The sequence below is a fragment of the Penicillium cataractarum genome (genome assembly GCF_028827025.1).
Source record: "Penicillium cataractarum strain IBT 29864 chromosome Unknown utg000002l, whole genome shotgun sequence".
Classification (NCBI taxonomy): Eukaryota; Fungi; Ascomycota; class Eurotiomycetes; order Eurotiales; family Aspergillaceae; genus Penicillium; species Penicillium cataractarum.
In genome coordinates, this window is record NW_026622738.1 from 2573689 (window position 1) to 2588244 (window position 14556).

Consider the following 14556-nt stretch of genomic DNA (forward strand, 5'->3'; position numbering starts at 1 on the left):
AGTGATTTGTAGGTGGAAGAGGGGAAGTGTTGACCAGGTGGATCGGTGATGTTGATGAGAGCATCGATCTGTGGGTCCGAGGCGGTGTCTTTTTGGTCGCCCGCATCCCGCAGCTTTGCTTCTTCAACTTAGCCTCGCGCGCAAACTGCACCGATCGGTGGTTGAAACTAGTCGCAACTCCACCGAGTTTCCGTGGATTATTGATCATAGGTCTTTGGTGGAACTATGACAATGGCCAGCTATCGTGCAGGCGCCCAGCTATGGCGGTCAATCGCTCGCAATCCGTGTCTCCCACGCCGCTACTCGTCCAAACCCCAGAATCTCGACATTGAATCCATCTTAGCTGAGCCAAGCTGGTCTGTCCGCTCTCTACTTCCAAACAAAGCTGCAGAGCAATCAGAAACAACTGTCACCCCAAAGCAATTGCGCCATCTCCTTCGCCTATCAGCTCTTCCCCAACCATCCAGCCCCGAACAAGAGCAGTCCATGCTACGGACCCTCGAATCACAAATACACTTCGTGCAAGAAATGCAGCGAGTTGATACAACGGGCATTGAGCCACTGCGCAGTATCCGAGATGAGAGCCCGGCCGCAAGGAAGGAAGTGACCATTGGGCTTGACCGGCTCAAAGATGCCTTTGCCAAAGAGCTCGTGAGTGGGCGAAGGCGGAGAGTTCAGCGTGTGCCCAGTGCAAGGAATGGTCGCCCTGAAGAAGCTATCTGGAATGGAAATGCCCTTGAGTCCGCTTCTAAGAAGAAAGGACCCTATTTCGTTGTTGAGACGGGCAGCGGCCAAGCTTCCTGATCATCTTGGTTAAGAATTCCTAACCAAGCCTCATGCTATTCGGCTTATGATGCCGTTTAGCCTGTTCTATTTTCATGTACTATATAATGCTATACCCCGGGCAGCTATTTCCCTGCCCTTCGTTATTCCTTGGCAATGCATTTGACTAAAAGTCCTCCGATTTTGGCGTTGACTCGGCTTATACTCAGCTAATCAATGCGTATTCATAAATCGTAGTGATCATAGTGAACCTATATACAACCACGCCCGGTCATATTTACGACATACCGGCAGGCACGATCCTCCTAAACCTCCGTTATTTCTTCCCAAATACCATCCGCCCCTGCCCCTGCCTCATCTGCTTCCCATACATCTGCAGAAACACCATGAAACACAACGACCCGAATGTGATGGCCGCCTGAATCCCGAGGGCTTTGGCAGGCCCAATACGCGCCACCCAGTCAATCTGAATATACGTTGCCATGAAGCCTGCCCAATTGCGACTGGCCGTGACCCATGCGCCGACCTCTCCAGATCCTTCGGGGTAGCAGTCCAACAGGTAAGCATTGATGGCAGTGGTGATGATCATGACGCCAACACATTGAGCTGCCGCAAATACTGCAAGCACCATATGATGCCAGTGTTTTTCAAAGGCAAAGCCTAGAATGATCAAACTAGCACAACAGAGGAGGGTTGCAGGATATGTTATAATCAGTCGGGCTTCGGGGTCGAGACGGCCAGCGTGTCGCTTGGTGTAGTATCTTCCGACAGCATCATGTAGAAAATGACCCGCAAACCAGCCGATCAAGCAGCCAACAATGCCAAAGAAATAAAAATAGCCTATCAAGAGTCAATCCAAACGCCTTCATGAGCTGCAAGTCGAGAGATAAACTTACCAATTCCTCGTGCTGAAAAATGGTAGAAATTGCTCAACCAGATACCGATGGTGGTATTCACGCCAATGACCCAGGCAAAATTTAGAAAGTAATAGATGAGAATGGTCAACACAGGAATCTTAGTGATAGCAACCACTGGACGGGCCATGCACTGAACGAAGTCCTTCGATGGAGCTTTAGCTTGTTGAACTCCGGCCAGTCGTGAGAGATATGATCCACGAGAAGGAGGAGGATTCTTTCGATCGAAAAGTGTTTCATCCAGGAAAAATACTGCAACAAGGCCAACCCCAGCAAGAATTGTACACACCCAAAAGGTCCATCGCCAGCTCACATGTGATACAATAAACGAGCTGACCAACGGACCCAGATACGGACTGAGGATAATAGAAAACTCGACATAGTTGATGACCTGCGGATGCTGATGAAAGAAGAAGAGATCCTTGATCCACATTAGGGCTCCGCCTTGGCCGACGCTGCAGAAGAAGCCATTTATTATACGCGCTGCAAGATATGAGCGAAAGCTTGTTGCTGCGGCGGACCAGGCACAAGTTCCTAGCATGACGCACTGGAAGACCAGGGTGACTGGCCAACGGCCGAAGTAGCTGGCTAATGGGACAACGAACAGTCCACATGCGCCGATGGTGAAGAGATTGCCTACAACGGCTCTCTGGACTGTTTCTTGGGATAATCCCCATTCCCTATGTCGATGCTTCAGTCACGCCCTAAGGAGGTCTATACTTGATTTTCTAACTTACATTGATTGAGGGATAACCGTGATAATAGCCGTGCCACCCGTATAGTCCGCCAGAAGGGCGATATAGGCAATGATAGCCACGATCAACCACTTCTTGTTGTTGCTCCAGTTCAATGGATCATCGGGTGTATCTAACGGCTGTGGAATAAGGACATAGCGACCGTCGGCGCTTATTTTTAGCTGGCAGGCTTGATCTGAATAATGACTAGGATCAACCACGTATCCTTCGAGAGCTTCCATTTCCTCATTGATCTCGGTGTCGCCAAGATGAATCTGTGGCTTTTCAGCCGGCACAATTAGTTGAGAACTCATCATGCGATACTAGCAATGGTGATATGAACAATGAATAAGGAAGAAGATGAGAAAAGAAAAGTAAGAATAGCAGGGTCCTTCAAACTCTAGTCCATGACGGTCGTACGGGCACGCCATGGCAAGGCCAGGAATATGAATACCCCTAGTAATGAACAAGTCAAAGAACTAGAGTGCTTTGACGTGGCGCCGAAAATGAGTCCATATGATTTGGCCCTCAGATACCTCTGAATGGATTGAGATCGGTCAATCCAGGGGCATCTCGGGCATTCATTTATCTCCGATACCACGCGTAAGTTGCATCGAAGCTCATGGCCATGACTTACCTACTTTGCATTATAATATCCCCGCAGCTTCAAGATCGAAAGGTGTCTGGCTATCCTTCTTTGTCGATCCATGCCAAATGCTGACGATTGGGAAGAATTGCGAAGTTGCAAGCAGTCGTGATCCGGGCGAGAAGGGGTTTCAAATTTACATGGACTTGTTTGGCCTACCCCTGCCTTGGAACTGCACGTACTTTCATTATTACATGATTTCTTTGTAAAATTCAGTTCTTTGGGCCGGCCTTCGGAGGCCGTGATCATACAGACCTCCGTGCATAAGACTTCAAGGGATGGTTCGGCAACGCTAGGCGACCCCCGGCCAGTCCCCACTAGCTAGGGCGCGCTAAGTGTGGGAGATTGACCGGGGAGGCAAGCCCAAGCCTTTAGGTTCGGGGTGGAGACGTGATGTATCATGGCTGGCTCCACTGATCTGAGCTGCCCAGAATATCTCGCAATTGGACAATGATTAAACGATTATCGTAGCACAGAAGAGCGTCCAGCTGGTTGAGAATGATAATTACCCCCGTGAGGCGCTGATTATTAGCTAAGCATGCATTATGTGTTGCCCTAATTAGGAATTTAGGAAGGGTTGACGATCGGAAGGAGACCCTTGGATGGTTTGCACGCACCGATAACAAACCATTGACCAGGATATAACAACAAATACAGAGTTATTGCCTTTTCTCAAGACTTGCCTGATCATAACATGCTCATGTTCCCCAACCTTTTACCCAAGACTTTCGTCGCGCAGACATGACGCAGTCGCCAAGTGTCTCCTATGGAGGCAAAGGCCCCTTGATTCTAGGGGTGACTTGGGCAGAGATGAGTCTTGCCTTTATTCTGTTCATTTTACGGGCAAAGACTGCTTCGGTATACCCCCAAGGCCAGCTGTCATCTGGTTTTTTTGGACTACGATGGGATTTCGTGTGGGTGATATTGGCGTTTGTATGTGGACTCTTCTCTATACTCAACCTTGCAAAGAGGGGCTGGCCGACCGACTGACCTGATTAGACTGTCGCTTTGTCGGCTCAGGTCACAATGACAGTGAGCGCCCGCTATGGACTCGGTAACCACCAGGATCTTCTCGCCTACGATAATATCGTCAAAACAAACCTATGGAGTTGGATTGCCCAAGTACTTGCCATTATCGATCTAGTAATTGCTCGGATAGCCGTGATCGCATTCCTCATGACAATTCAGAACAGGACGATGAGCAAGAGCAAGTATTTACTATACAGCGTTGGGGGGATTCAGGCTCTCATCAATTTTATCGAGATCATCTTGATCTTCAAACAATGCACACCAACTGAGAAATTGTGGGATATCAATCTCCCCGGCAAGTGCGATATGATTGACATCTGCTCAAAGGTTGGATTTGTTCAAGGCAGTACGTGTTGACCACCATCAAGTGATAATGGGTTTCTAATCATGCTTAGGTATCGGAGCGGCTGCAGACTTCTTCTTGGCTGCCTACCCTGTATACATCATTGGCCGGCTACAATTGATGAAGCTATCGACCAAAATCGGACTGTGCCTCATTATGGGAGGAGGCTTGATGTGAGTCCTCCATTGGGATCCAAATATAAAACGCATATCTAACTTCTTCGCAGTGCTGGTATAGCAGGAATCAACAAAACCATTGCCATTGCCTCCATTACGCACGTTGAAGACCTGACCTATGCGATATACCAACTCAACACATGGGTCTTGACCGAAATGTGGTTCATCATCATATTTGGATCAATACCTGTTCTACGCCCATTTTTCGTTCGATTCACACAAGACATCAAGAGTGTGACTGGCTACTCTTCCAAGAATCGCAGCAACACCGGTGGGTATAGCGATGGGAGTAATAATAAGCGAGAGTCTTGGGTGCAATTGAATGAGCAGATACCAGGGACTTGGGCATCCCAGAGCTCTGCCTATGCCGACGCAACTCATGACACCGAGTGCGATTTACATGGTGACTCGCCTTCAAATGATACCCGACATATCTTGGTGACGAAAGACACGAGTGTGGTGTCCGAGCACTGCCACGGCGAGTCACGTTGATTAAGATGAAGTTTTTATACGAAAGGAGTGCGTTTGTCAATTACAGAGACCAGAAGTCATGAATTTTTCTTATTGAACGATGTAATATAAGTAGGGTAAAGCTGCTGCCACCCCCTGGATTTTCCGCTCGCACCCTCGGGGGTCTTAGATTTCTGCGTGAGATAACAACACGTAGTATACTATATAGTGGAGTTTTGTGGCAAGTTCAAAATCTTGACCAAACATCAAAATCATCTTATTAGACATACTTTGAAAGACAGTTACCTGCTTAGATGGAGAGGTATTATGTGGGCCATCCGGAAAGACATCTCAAAAGAGCTTCCGGAAAGGTATTTCAAAGGACCTTCCGCTAACATGCTTGTACTCATCTTTCGAAGCCCGCCAGGCAGAGATCTAAGGCCCTAGGGGGTACGCGCGGGAAATCTGGGGGGTGGCAGCAGTCTCACCCTATAATTAATGCTTCTTCTACCACATCTTCAGGCATTCTCGAGGTATGTGATTTGGCTAGGAAACGAACCCCTAGGAAACGTCTCTGGAAGTGTAGAAGTCCAAAATGGCCGAAGATCACCGACGGAGTCCATCCATACGGCGTATACTGTAATTCAAGACGGATACCGGCTTGTAAATAATTTGGTGATCCTTGTAGCTGCATGGGAGCCTCTTCCAATGATACACAGCCACATTCATATCGACGGGTAAAGACATGCGGCCGACCTTAAAAAAGGTACTGACTTCGTACTATGGAAATAAAGAATTCCATGTTAATGCCTCTATCTTCGGGGCTACTGGCGGAATCACGCCCAAGATTGAACACGCAAGTCATGATTCTAGGGATAGAAAATCCCCAACTAATGCACAATAGACTTGCGTGCAAAAGGTTAGCTTGGGATGTGGCTTCCGCTCTATGCAAGGAGGGCTCAGGCCAAACTTCAATTCTCGCCTAGTTCATGTGGTTAAGCGGCGCCATTCCGAGATCTGGCAGTTTACACTCGAACAATTATGCTTCTGCCTGAAGTTTGTGGTCATAGGGGGGGGTGTTTGGTCAAGAGGGCACAAGGCTTCCAACTGGTGTGACAGTGTGCCAACTTGAAGCTAAACAGGGGGCTTCCCGCATCAAAGGATGATCTCCCCGATAACACTCCACTTCCATGACTCGCAAACAGTTGGTTGCAGTAGTTCGCTTCGCATGCAAAGGGATTCGATGCATCAATTTCCCCGCTCTTCGAAATGATTGACAATGATAACAGCATTCACGCCTTTACGGCTAACATGGGTTCTTCCAAATTGATGCCCGTGGTTCTTGTTTCTTTCCTCTCCAGAAACTGCAAATTCTTGGCCCATCTATAGCATCGCATTATTGACAAAATGCCTTTGGCTTTCAACGAAGCGCTGGCTAAAGTCCTGACTCTTGCTAGCCATGAGGCATTAGGAGACAAAGATGCCCATGCAGATCTTCTCAGAGCTATTCGTGAGTTACAGCTCGCGGCAGAGACCCCTCTCGAAACAACATCGCGGCTTAACTTTCAAGTAAGCGGAATGATGACAGCACTTGCTTAGCGATTAGCTCACATCTAACGTTTTGGTTACACAGATTATGCAGAACATATCCATTCGCGTCGCAGTTGAATATGGATATCTCCATGTTATCGCGGCCAAGGATGGTCAGCCCATTTCCGCCGCGGAGATCTCCCAGGAGACAAAATCGGATCTGCTTCTCACGATCCGAATTATGCGCGTCCTGACGGCCATTGGTCTATGCGATGAAGTTGGAAATCAGCTCTATGCTGCTAACGAGAAAACTCGGTTCAAGATTTTACCGGGGTCAATTGCGGCTGAGAAACACCAGTAGGTGACGTTGCGCAACCAAAGTTTTACACGGCGTTCATCGCTGACATAATTGCAGCTTTGATTTAGATTTTGGAATGGTGAGATTTAAATTAACCCAAGTACATATTCGCATTCCGGGACTAATGGTGAAAGGGCGGGAAATTGGTCGAGTACATGCGTGGCCCCGGAATCCAACAGTTCGCGGACGAGCCCGATGCTGTCACCCTATTCAAATACGCACATGGTACAGACGTGATATTTGGGCTACTCGAGAAAAATCCCGAACAGAAACAAGCATTTGATGACTACATGGCTGCGCGGCGTGTGGAAGACATGCCACAGTGGTTTGACATTTACCCTGCAGCAGAGAAAGTACAAGATGCTCGGACAGAGTCTGGAGCAACCCTCATGGTAGACATTGGAGGAGGACCAGGGCAAGAGATTGCCCGACTCAAGGAAAAGTACCCCGAGCTTCCAGGTCGATTCATATTACAGGATCTCCCGTTGACCCTGAAGCGGGTTGAGAAATTGCCCGATGGAGTCGAGGCGATGGAGTATGACTTTTTCACCCCTCAGCCAATTAAAGGTATGTTGGTTACCAACTGCCGATTTCTCGCCCCCTAAAGAAAGCTGATTGTTAATGACTGTGCATAGGATCCCGTATTTACTTTCTTCGCGACGTCCTACATAATTGGTCTGATGCCAAGAGCGCTCAAATCCTGTCTCGAATTGTCGAGGCAATGGACCCTGAGTACTCGACCCTGTTGATTGACGACTATGTCCTCCCAGACACTGGCTCTGAGCTTCGGGCTGCGGAAATGGATATCCTCATGTGGCTTCATACTGCAGGGCTTGAACGAACCGTATCCCAATGGAAGAGTCTGTTCGATCAAGTAGGGCTAGAGCTAGTTCAGATTTGGAGTTCTCCTAGGGGCAACGAATCGGTTCTAGAAACGAGGGTACGCCGTTGAGGAGAGGGCTTTTCAGAAGATACCATGAAGGATACCTAGAGTACAATTTATCAAGACTTCATAATCTGCGTTCAATCACAATCTATGTAACGTATTCACAGGAGCTATCCATCACAATTATCCCGGAAGTGCACTTATATGATATATAAGAGATGGTTATAGATGTTGGGTAATAATCTCTGCTCACACTAGGTCGCATGAACTATAGGACTTGAGTTCAATCATTCTTCGTTGTTGTCATCCATCGCTGCTTTCGGGGATAGCTTGCTTGGTGCCTGAGGCTCAGGGTGTTCCAGCCCCCAGCCAAGATGATCAGCCCCTCTTTACAACGTTACTTCCAAGCTTCGGGACATCATCTTGCTTTATAAAAGCCCGTTGCATGCTAGAACAACTATATTTTTTCCATCTCAATGTTCAAAAACTTCAAAGCAAGAAATGCGTCGCTATTCGAGTCCAAACGATCCAATACACCTGCTGCCGCGGGCGATGATCGTGGACAAGATCTGACGTCAATCCTGGACCGGTCGCAACGCGCCGACCTCACAGTCTTGGTAGCGGAGATCGCGGAATCAATGCGAGTTGGACTTCTTGAGATATTCGAGAATCCCCAGCCAATCTCTACAACAAATGAATATTCTCCAGATCAGAGCCCCGGTTCTGAAAAGAAGGAGGAAGCACCACCGCTACCTACCAGGCCACAGGATGAATCAAGTCCAGCCTCGGGAGAGAGCGCGATACCGCGAGAACAGCGACAACGACCCCCTCCTAGGAGGAATGCTACTGTGGCGGCGGCTAAAGCCCGCGCTAAGAAGAAGACGGTCGCCCATTTTGAAAATTGGAGAGATGCGGTTCTATTACGAATTGGTCAGGTCGTTAACAAGGACGATGAGGTCCAAGAAAAGGACAGCTCGGATGCTGCCAAATCTGATGATATCCCATTAGAGGAGGACAAAGAGAGAATGGACAAACTTCGCCAAGTTTACCACCCTATCGAGACACCACTACTCCAGCTTCCGAAAACTACCAGGCTGCTCATTCTGCATTCTCTTCTACTACTGCTGCTCAGTTTGAAGCACTACAGCGCATACTCTCGGGTACTGTTGCTGTATGTCTCGTCCAGCTTGGAGATTGATGTGAAAGTACTCAACGAGAATGAAGTCAAAGTGGCACGAGGGCTTCTAGACACAGTTCTGGCACTTTCACAAGAGCCAGAGAACAAAGCAGAACCTAAGAAGAAAGACAATAGTCGAGCATGGAAAGTCGGCATTGCATCCGTCGCTGGTGCTGCTCTCATCGGCATCACTGGTGGTCTCGCAGCGCCTCTGGTAGCTGCGGGAATTGGAGGCATCATGGGCGGACTCGGCCTTGGTGCCACTGCAGCAGCTGGGTATCTAGGTGCTCTTGCTGGTAGCAGCGTGTTAGTTGGCGGTCTTTTTGGTGCCTATGGCGGCCGTATGACTGGTCGCATGATGGACCAGTATGCCCGCGAGGTTGAAGACTTTGCATTCATTCCAATTCGAGGAGCTCGGAAGCAAAAAACGGAGAATGAAAGTGAGGCTGCTCAACAAGATCACCGTCTTCGTGTCACAATTGGCGTTACCGGATGGGTAAAAGAAGAGTCAGACTTTGTGATTCCATGGCGTGTCGTCGGGGCAGACTCGGAGGTGTTTGCCCTGCGCTGGGAGACTGAATCCCTGTTGAATCTTGGAAATGCGATTTCTGCGCTGGTAACTAGTGCTGCATGGTCGGTCGCTGGACGAGAGATCCTTAGTCGAACATTCTTTGCGGCCATCATGAGTGCGGTGATGCTCCCAGTGGGTCTCATGAAAGTCGCCCGTGTGGTTGATAACCCTTTCAGTGTTGCCAAGTCTCGAGCTGACAAGGCTGGCGAGGTTCTGGCCAACGCACTTATTGATAAAGCCCAAGGTGAACGACCCGTTACGTTGATTGGTTATTCCCTTGGATCTCGCCTGATTTACTCTTGTCTGCAAAGTCTATGTCGGCGGGGGGCATACGGGCTCGTCGAGTCCGTCATCCTCATGGGATCTCCGACCCCGTCAGATGGTGAGGCTTGGCGCCGTATTCGCAGTGTCGTGAGTGGCAGAGTTGTCAATGTTTACTCTGAGAATGATTCAGTTCTTGCGTTCCTCTATCGGACCAGCAGTCTTCAGTATGGTGTTGCCGGGCTACAGCCCATCGAAGGCGTTCCTGGTGTCGAGAACCTCAATTTCAGTGAGAAGATTAGTGGCCACCTTCGGTACCAGTACCTGCTCGGAAGCATTCTCACGTCCATTGGGCTACAAGATCTTGACCAGAGTGAGATTGAACGTGAAGAAGCTGCATTGGCAGATGAAGACAAGAAACAAGAAGAAGAGCGAATTCGCAATGAGCGAGAAGCCGGAGTGAAAGAAGAGGATCCGTCTGCTGCAGCTGAGAAGCTCAATAGTGAGGGAGGCTTTGAGGAAGAGGGTCGAATGCAGAAGCAGGTCAAAACACTGACCGAGGAGCAGATGACCCATCATCGGATACAGATGCTGGATTTAGATGATGATGATTACTCTTCGCCTTTACCTGACCAGTCGGGGAAATATTCAGCTATCTAGATGTGGCAGCTTTTGAGTTCAAGATGAAACCTAGATGTTTTATCATATTGTGATATGCTTCATTTCGCACATTGTGTGATTCACAACGCTGTAGATACACATAAACAGCAATCGCTTATAATCCATGCCCTCAAAGATCAACGCCATACTCCCGGTCTTCCAAGTAGTCTAATAGACAGCATAATTTAGAACAAGCCAAAACAAGAAATGAAGGAAGTTAGAAACGAGGACCCAAAGCTTTACATGCCATACTGCATGGGATAGCTTTCCTGCGACACCATAGGACCTGCCATTCTCATCCGACCCTCTCGAAACATACGGTATGTTGATGTAATCTCACGGAAGAACTCTAAGGCGTTGCAAAAGGCAAGCCAAGCGTAAATACCGAGAGGGCCACCCTGGTACTGGCGAGACTTATAAGTTCTGCCCGCCTCGTTCTCTTCAACAGCGAGATATTCCTGGGGGTTGCCGTGGCGGGCACTGCTGTCATTCACTCGGTAAGGCTTGGTAGAGTATGCATAGTTGAAGAAGAATGCAAAGGGAACCATTTGGATACAAATGATCATAGTCGGTATTCCGATGTATACGTCGGCATAGCTCAGCTTTGATGTTTCCTTAAGAGCGTCTGTTGAGTGTAGGATCATGAAAATAATCTGTAACATATCAGAGTTCTGCGTATTAAAAATTTCCGCTGAAATCCATCTTACCTGTTCCAGGAAAACCAGGCCAACGACCAGCTTGAACGCAAGCAGCTTTGTCAATGGCTTGTGATCTTGCATATGAGACTTGAGATTGGTGTAAAATCGAAGAGTTGCCATGATTGCAAGACCGAGGGATATGATTCGGATGATGTTAAGCTATGGATATGTCAGTATCCGAGTCTTCATCTCTATGATATATCATCCATACCCAAAGATGAGCAAAGTGTCCATTGTTGCTTTCCAGACAGTAGACACCAGCTGCTTCGGTTATACATTCTGCGATGGCGATCAAAAAGGCGGCAATGGGATACTGGAGGACCAAGTACCATGTTTTCTAAATCATGCCAAATTAGCTGGGTTTTGAAGGTTCAAAAAGATGTATGGATGACCAACTTGGAGCCATGTCAATCCATCTGTTGTCTTGTTGTTGTCCATCCTACCGGGGATTCTTAGAGATGCAAAGAAGAACACACGGTTTCGGTCATTTGGAGCAAGAAAGTCGCAAAGCAGCATGAGGAAGGTGTAGAGGGCAATTCCCTGAATGACTTCTACCCAGCCGGTAACGTAGACATAGCTGTTTGGGAAACAGATAGGGATAAAAGATAGGATCGAGTAGATGGGTAACAAGGTAGCAATTCGCATGATTCTAGAAGTTAAATTTGTCAGATCTTGAGTCAGACTTTGGGATCATCCCGCAATTGGACTTACTTGAGCTGCTCGTTTGGGTTGCTGAAGCGTAAAGAGTGTTTGATCATCGTGAATAGGATGACGAGGCAGGTAGCAGCCGTACAAGCACCGGAAAGAATCATGTTAAACTTGTGGAAAGTATATTCGCCTATGAAGTTTTCCGATGCATCTAGAGTCCCTTGATTAGCTTTATTGTTACTACCCGTTGCTCCAAGGTAGAGGAACGAACCAGCCACGAGGGGCCTAGGCATTGGACACGTCGTGTCATCATTGCTGCTATCGTGAAATAAGCCCATGTTGCAAGACTTTCGAGAAAATTATCAATGACTTGATACAAAAATGATTAACAACGAATTGAACAAAGTAGTGTCGTCGCAGAGAAGAAGCAAAAGGCGTGAGAATCTGCTGGATTGCCATGGGCAAAACCATACTTTTATATCTTTAAGGCACAACTATAATCTGACACAGCGCAGCCACGTTGGCGTGGAGCATTCTTCATGATCTTTGCTGATCTTTCTGCAGCGTCGGTCCACCCGAAGCTCAAAGTGTATAGCCAAACACCAAATTCTCACACCTCAGCCTTGATAACAACAGGCCTAGGACAAGCCTCCCTGCGCTAAACTAATTCGAGCAAGTTCTGTGATCCCTGGGCCCTAGTTTAACTGGTGATGATTGGCTAAGATTTGCAGAATCGAATGGGGGCGGCCGCTAAGCCTTTTGTAGTAACGGATGCGGTTGTCCTATCAGCGATTGAGTTGGGAAGTTTGGAGGCTGCGAGGCTGTGAGGCGGTGATGATTGTCGATCATCATGTCAGCTTTGGCTTCAGCTTCCGCGCAGAGATTACTCCCTTTGGCCTTTAAATTCAAGCTCTGGTCTGCTCGAAATAATCAATGTGGTAATTGACGCGCTCGAAGCCCACTCGCTGGTCGTAATGCCTAACAATCGAGGCCCAAGCAAAGGCTGTCGGAGGTGTCGCGAGTTGAAAGTCAAGGTGAGTTGCCAGTTTCTCCTCACTGGGCATATTCGCCGGGCATACTAACAGACCTTTCAGTGCGACGAGAATAAACCATCCTGCTATCGTTGCCATAAAGGTAACCACGAATGTGCATACCAATCGCAATTCGACCTCTTCCACCGAAATCAGAACACGATCGCCCAGGTAGCTGCGACTAAGAAATGGCGCCAACGAGCGGATACCAAGCCCTCTGTGGATACCAAAGAGATTATTATTCCAAAGGCACTTGGCCCACCGTTGTCTGAACTTGCATATAACCGCCTGTACTATGACTTTGTGATCCCCTGGCCCGGAACTCTCAGCAGACTACGCCATCAACTTCGGGAGACGGCTCCGAATTCTTGTTTAGTCTCCGTGGTGGCTGCAGTAGCTTATGCCAATTTTCACGGGAGATGCAACTCGCAAGAAGCGAAAAGAGCGAGTAGTGTACACTATGGACTGGCACTGCAAAGGCTGGCAACGACGATGAACGATGCTGTGGAGGTACAGCGTGACGAGATTCTCATGGTCATTTGGCTTCTGGGGATGTATGAGGTGCGTTTATTACCAGTCGCTTCTTGATTCATAGCAAACTCTTTACGCTCATGGTGAGCTAACTCTGAGTCTTAGATGCTTACTTCAGGCCGGCGTGATGGCTCTTGGATCACACACATGCAAGGCACACAGTCCGTGATTGCCCAACGGGATAACAAGAATTTGACGGATGGCGATCATTACCTCGCTATCTTATGTATGAACTTGGTAAGAAAACGAATCTGTGCATCGTTCTAGAGTACTAGGTTGGGAACTTCGACTAATTATTGCAAGGTCATATACTACCTGACCGAGGCTAAGTCGCCTCCGGCACTCCTGCGGCAGTGGATACAAGAATTTCCATTCCCGATGGAATTGAAAAAACGACTCGTCGTGATCATGTCAGATGCAGCATCAACATGTTCAAAATTACGAGAGCGCACGATTTCCAGGACAGCCAACTCCTCCGAAGAGCTGATCGCAGCCGATCTCGTCCTCATTCAGGAAGCGCTCTCGATAGATCTCAGGCTTCAATCTTGGTGTCACTCTTTACCTTTAGAATGGTCACATGTTTCAACACACCCTATCACTAATAACAACCGTCCATCTTGGACTAGAGAACTTCTCGACTCCCCCGGTTCACCCGAGTACGCTACCCGATATTCAAATCGCCTAGCTGCATGCGACTGGAATGGGTGTCGATCGACAAGACTCTCACTCCATTCAAAGATTATTTCCTTTATATCGACATTTCAATCTCCGATTTTAGCTCTCACCACTATCAAGTCTCATAGCCTGGACATGATCCTCACTCTTACCGACGAAATTGCTTGCTCGGTGCCCTACGCCCTCGATATCTCACCCGACGGCACATCTGACCCGGCCACTCCAGATCAAGTTCCTGGACTATGTGCATATAGAATTCTCTGGCCTATATTTACTAGCTCGGTGTGCTTGCGGAATGAGTTGGTTCAGAGTCAGGACTTTGCGCAGAGAGCCCAGTGGTTCAAGACGATATTGCGGTTCTTGCGAGATACGATGGGGATCGCCAAGGTGGATGTCTTTTTAAGAGGCCAGCTAGAGGTTGCTTGATGACACTCTTTTGACCATAGACACAATAT

At 48.2% G+C, this 14556-nt stretch overlaps 7 protein-coding genes across 7 annotated transcripts; 5 read left to right on the plus strand and 2 right to left on the minus strand.

The window, feature by feature from the left end:
• Nucleotides 1-231: 231 nt before the first annotated feature.
• On the plus strand, nt 232-804 carry N7496_002996 (Asp-tRNA(Asn)/Glu-tRNA(Gln) amidotransferase subunit GatC; the record flags this gene model as incomplete). The annotated part of the gene is made up of 1 exon (XM_056695927.1): nt 232-804. One exon carries the CDS (start codon nt 232-234, stop codon nt 802-804), a length of 573 nt encoding a protein of 190 aa, XP_056558139.1.
• Nucleotides 805-1099: 295 nt separating this feature from the next.
• On the minus strand, nt 1100-2748 carry N7496_002997 (putative MFS transporter; the record flags this gene model as incomplete). Its single annotated transcript, XM_056695928.1, has 3 exons — nt 1100-1623; nt 1680-2377; nt 2435-2748. 3 exons carry the CDS (start codon nt 2746-2748, stop codon nt 1100-1102), a joined length of 1536 nt encoding a protein of 511 aa, XP_056558140.1.
• Nucleotides 2749-3818: 1070 nt separating this feature from the next.
• Nucleotides 3819-5117, plus strand: N7496_002998 (uncharacterized protein; the record flags this gene model as incomplete). The annotated part of the gene is made up of 4 exons (XM_056695929.1): nt 3819-4010; nt 4077-4452; nt 4502-4622; nt 4676-5117. 4 exons carry the CDS (start codon nt 3819-3821, stop codon nt 5115-5117), a joined length of 1131 nt encoding a protein of 376 aa, XP_056558141.1.
• A 1365-nt stretch (nt 5118-6482) lies between these two features.
• Nucleotides 6483-7915, plus strand: N7496_002999 (uncharacterized protein; the record flags this gene model as incomplete). Its single annotated transcript, XM_056695930.1, has 5 exons — nt 6483-6644; nt 6682-6962; nt 7021-7042; nt 7098-7530; nt 7599-7915. 5 exons carry the CDS (start codon nt 6483-6485, stop codon nt 7913-7915), a joined length of 1215 nt encoding a protein of 404 aa, XP_056558142.1.
• A 410-nt stretch (nt 7916-8325) lies between these two features.
• On the plus strand, nt 8326-10518 carry N7496_003000 (DUF726 domain protein; the record flags this gene model as incomplete). Its single annotated transcript, XM_056695931.1, has 1 exon — nt 8326-10518. One exon carries the CDS (start codon nt 8326-8328, stop codon nt 10516-10518), a length of 2193 nt encoding a protein of 730 aa, XP_056558143.1.
• Nucleotides 10519-10648: 130 nt separating this feature from the next.
• Nucleotides 10649-12202, minus strand: N7496_003001 (OSTA/TMEM184 family protein; the record flags this gene model as incomplete). Its single annotated transcript, XM_056695932.1, has 6 exons — nt 10649-10686; nt 10838-11171; nt 11226-11375; nt 11428-11553; nt 11613-11865; nt 11928-12202. 6 exons carry the CDS (start codon nt 12200-12202, stop codon nt 10649-10651), a joined length of 1176 nt encoding a protein of 391 aa, XP_056558144.1.
• Nucleotides 12203-12838: 636 nt separating this feature from the next.
• Nucleotides 12839-14527, plus strand: N7496_003002 (Zn(II)2Cys6 transcription factor; the record flags this gene model as incomplete). The annotated part of the gene is made up of 4 exons (XM_056695933.1): nt 12839-12898; nt 12959-13456; nt 13532-13663; nt 13730-14527. 4 exons carry the CDS (start codon nt 12839-12841, stop codon nt 14525-14527), a joined length of 1488 nt encoding a protein of 495 aa, XP_056558145.1.
• Nucleotides 14528-14556: the final 29 nt, after the last annotated feature.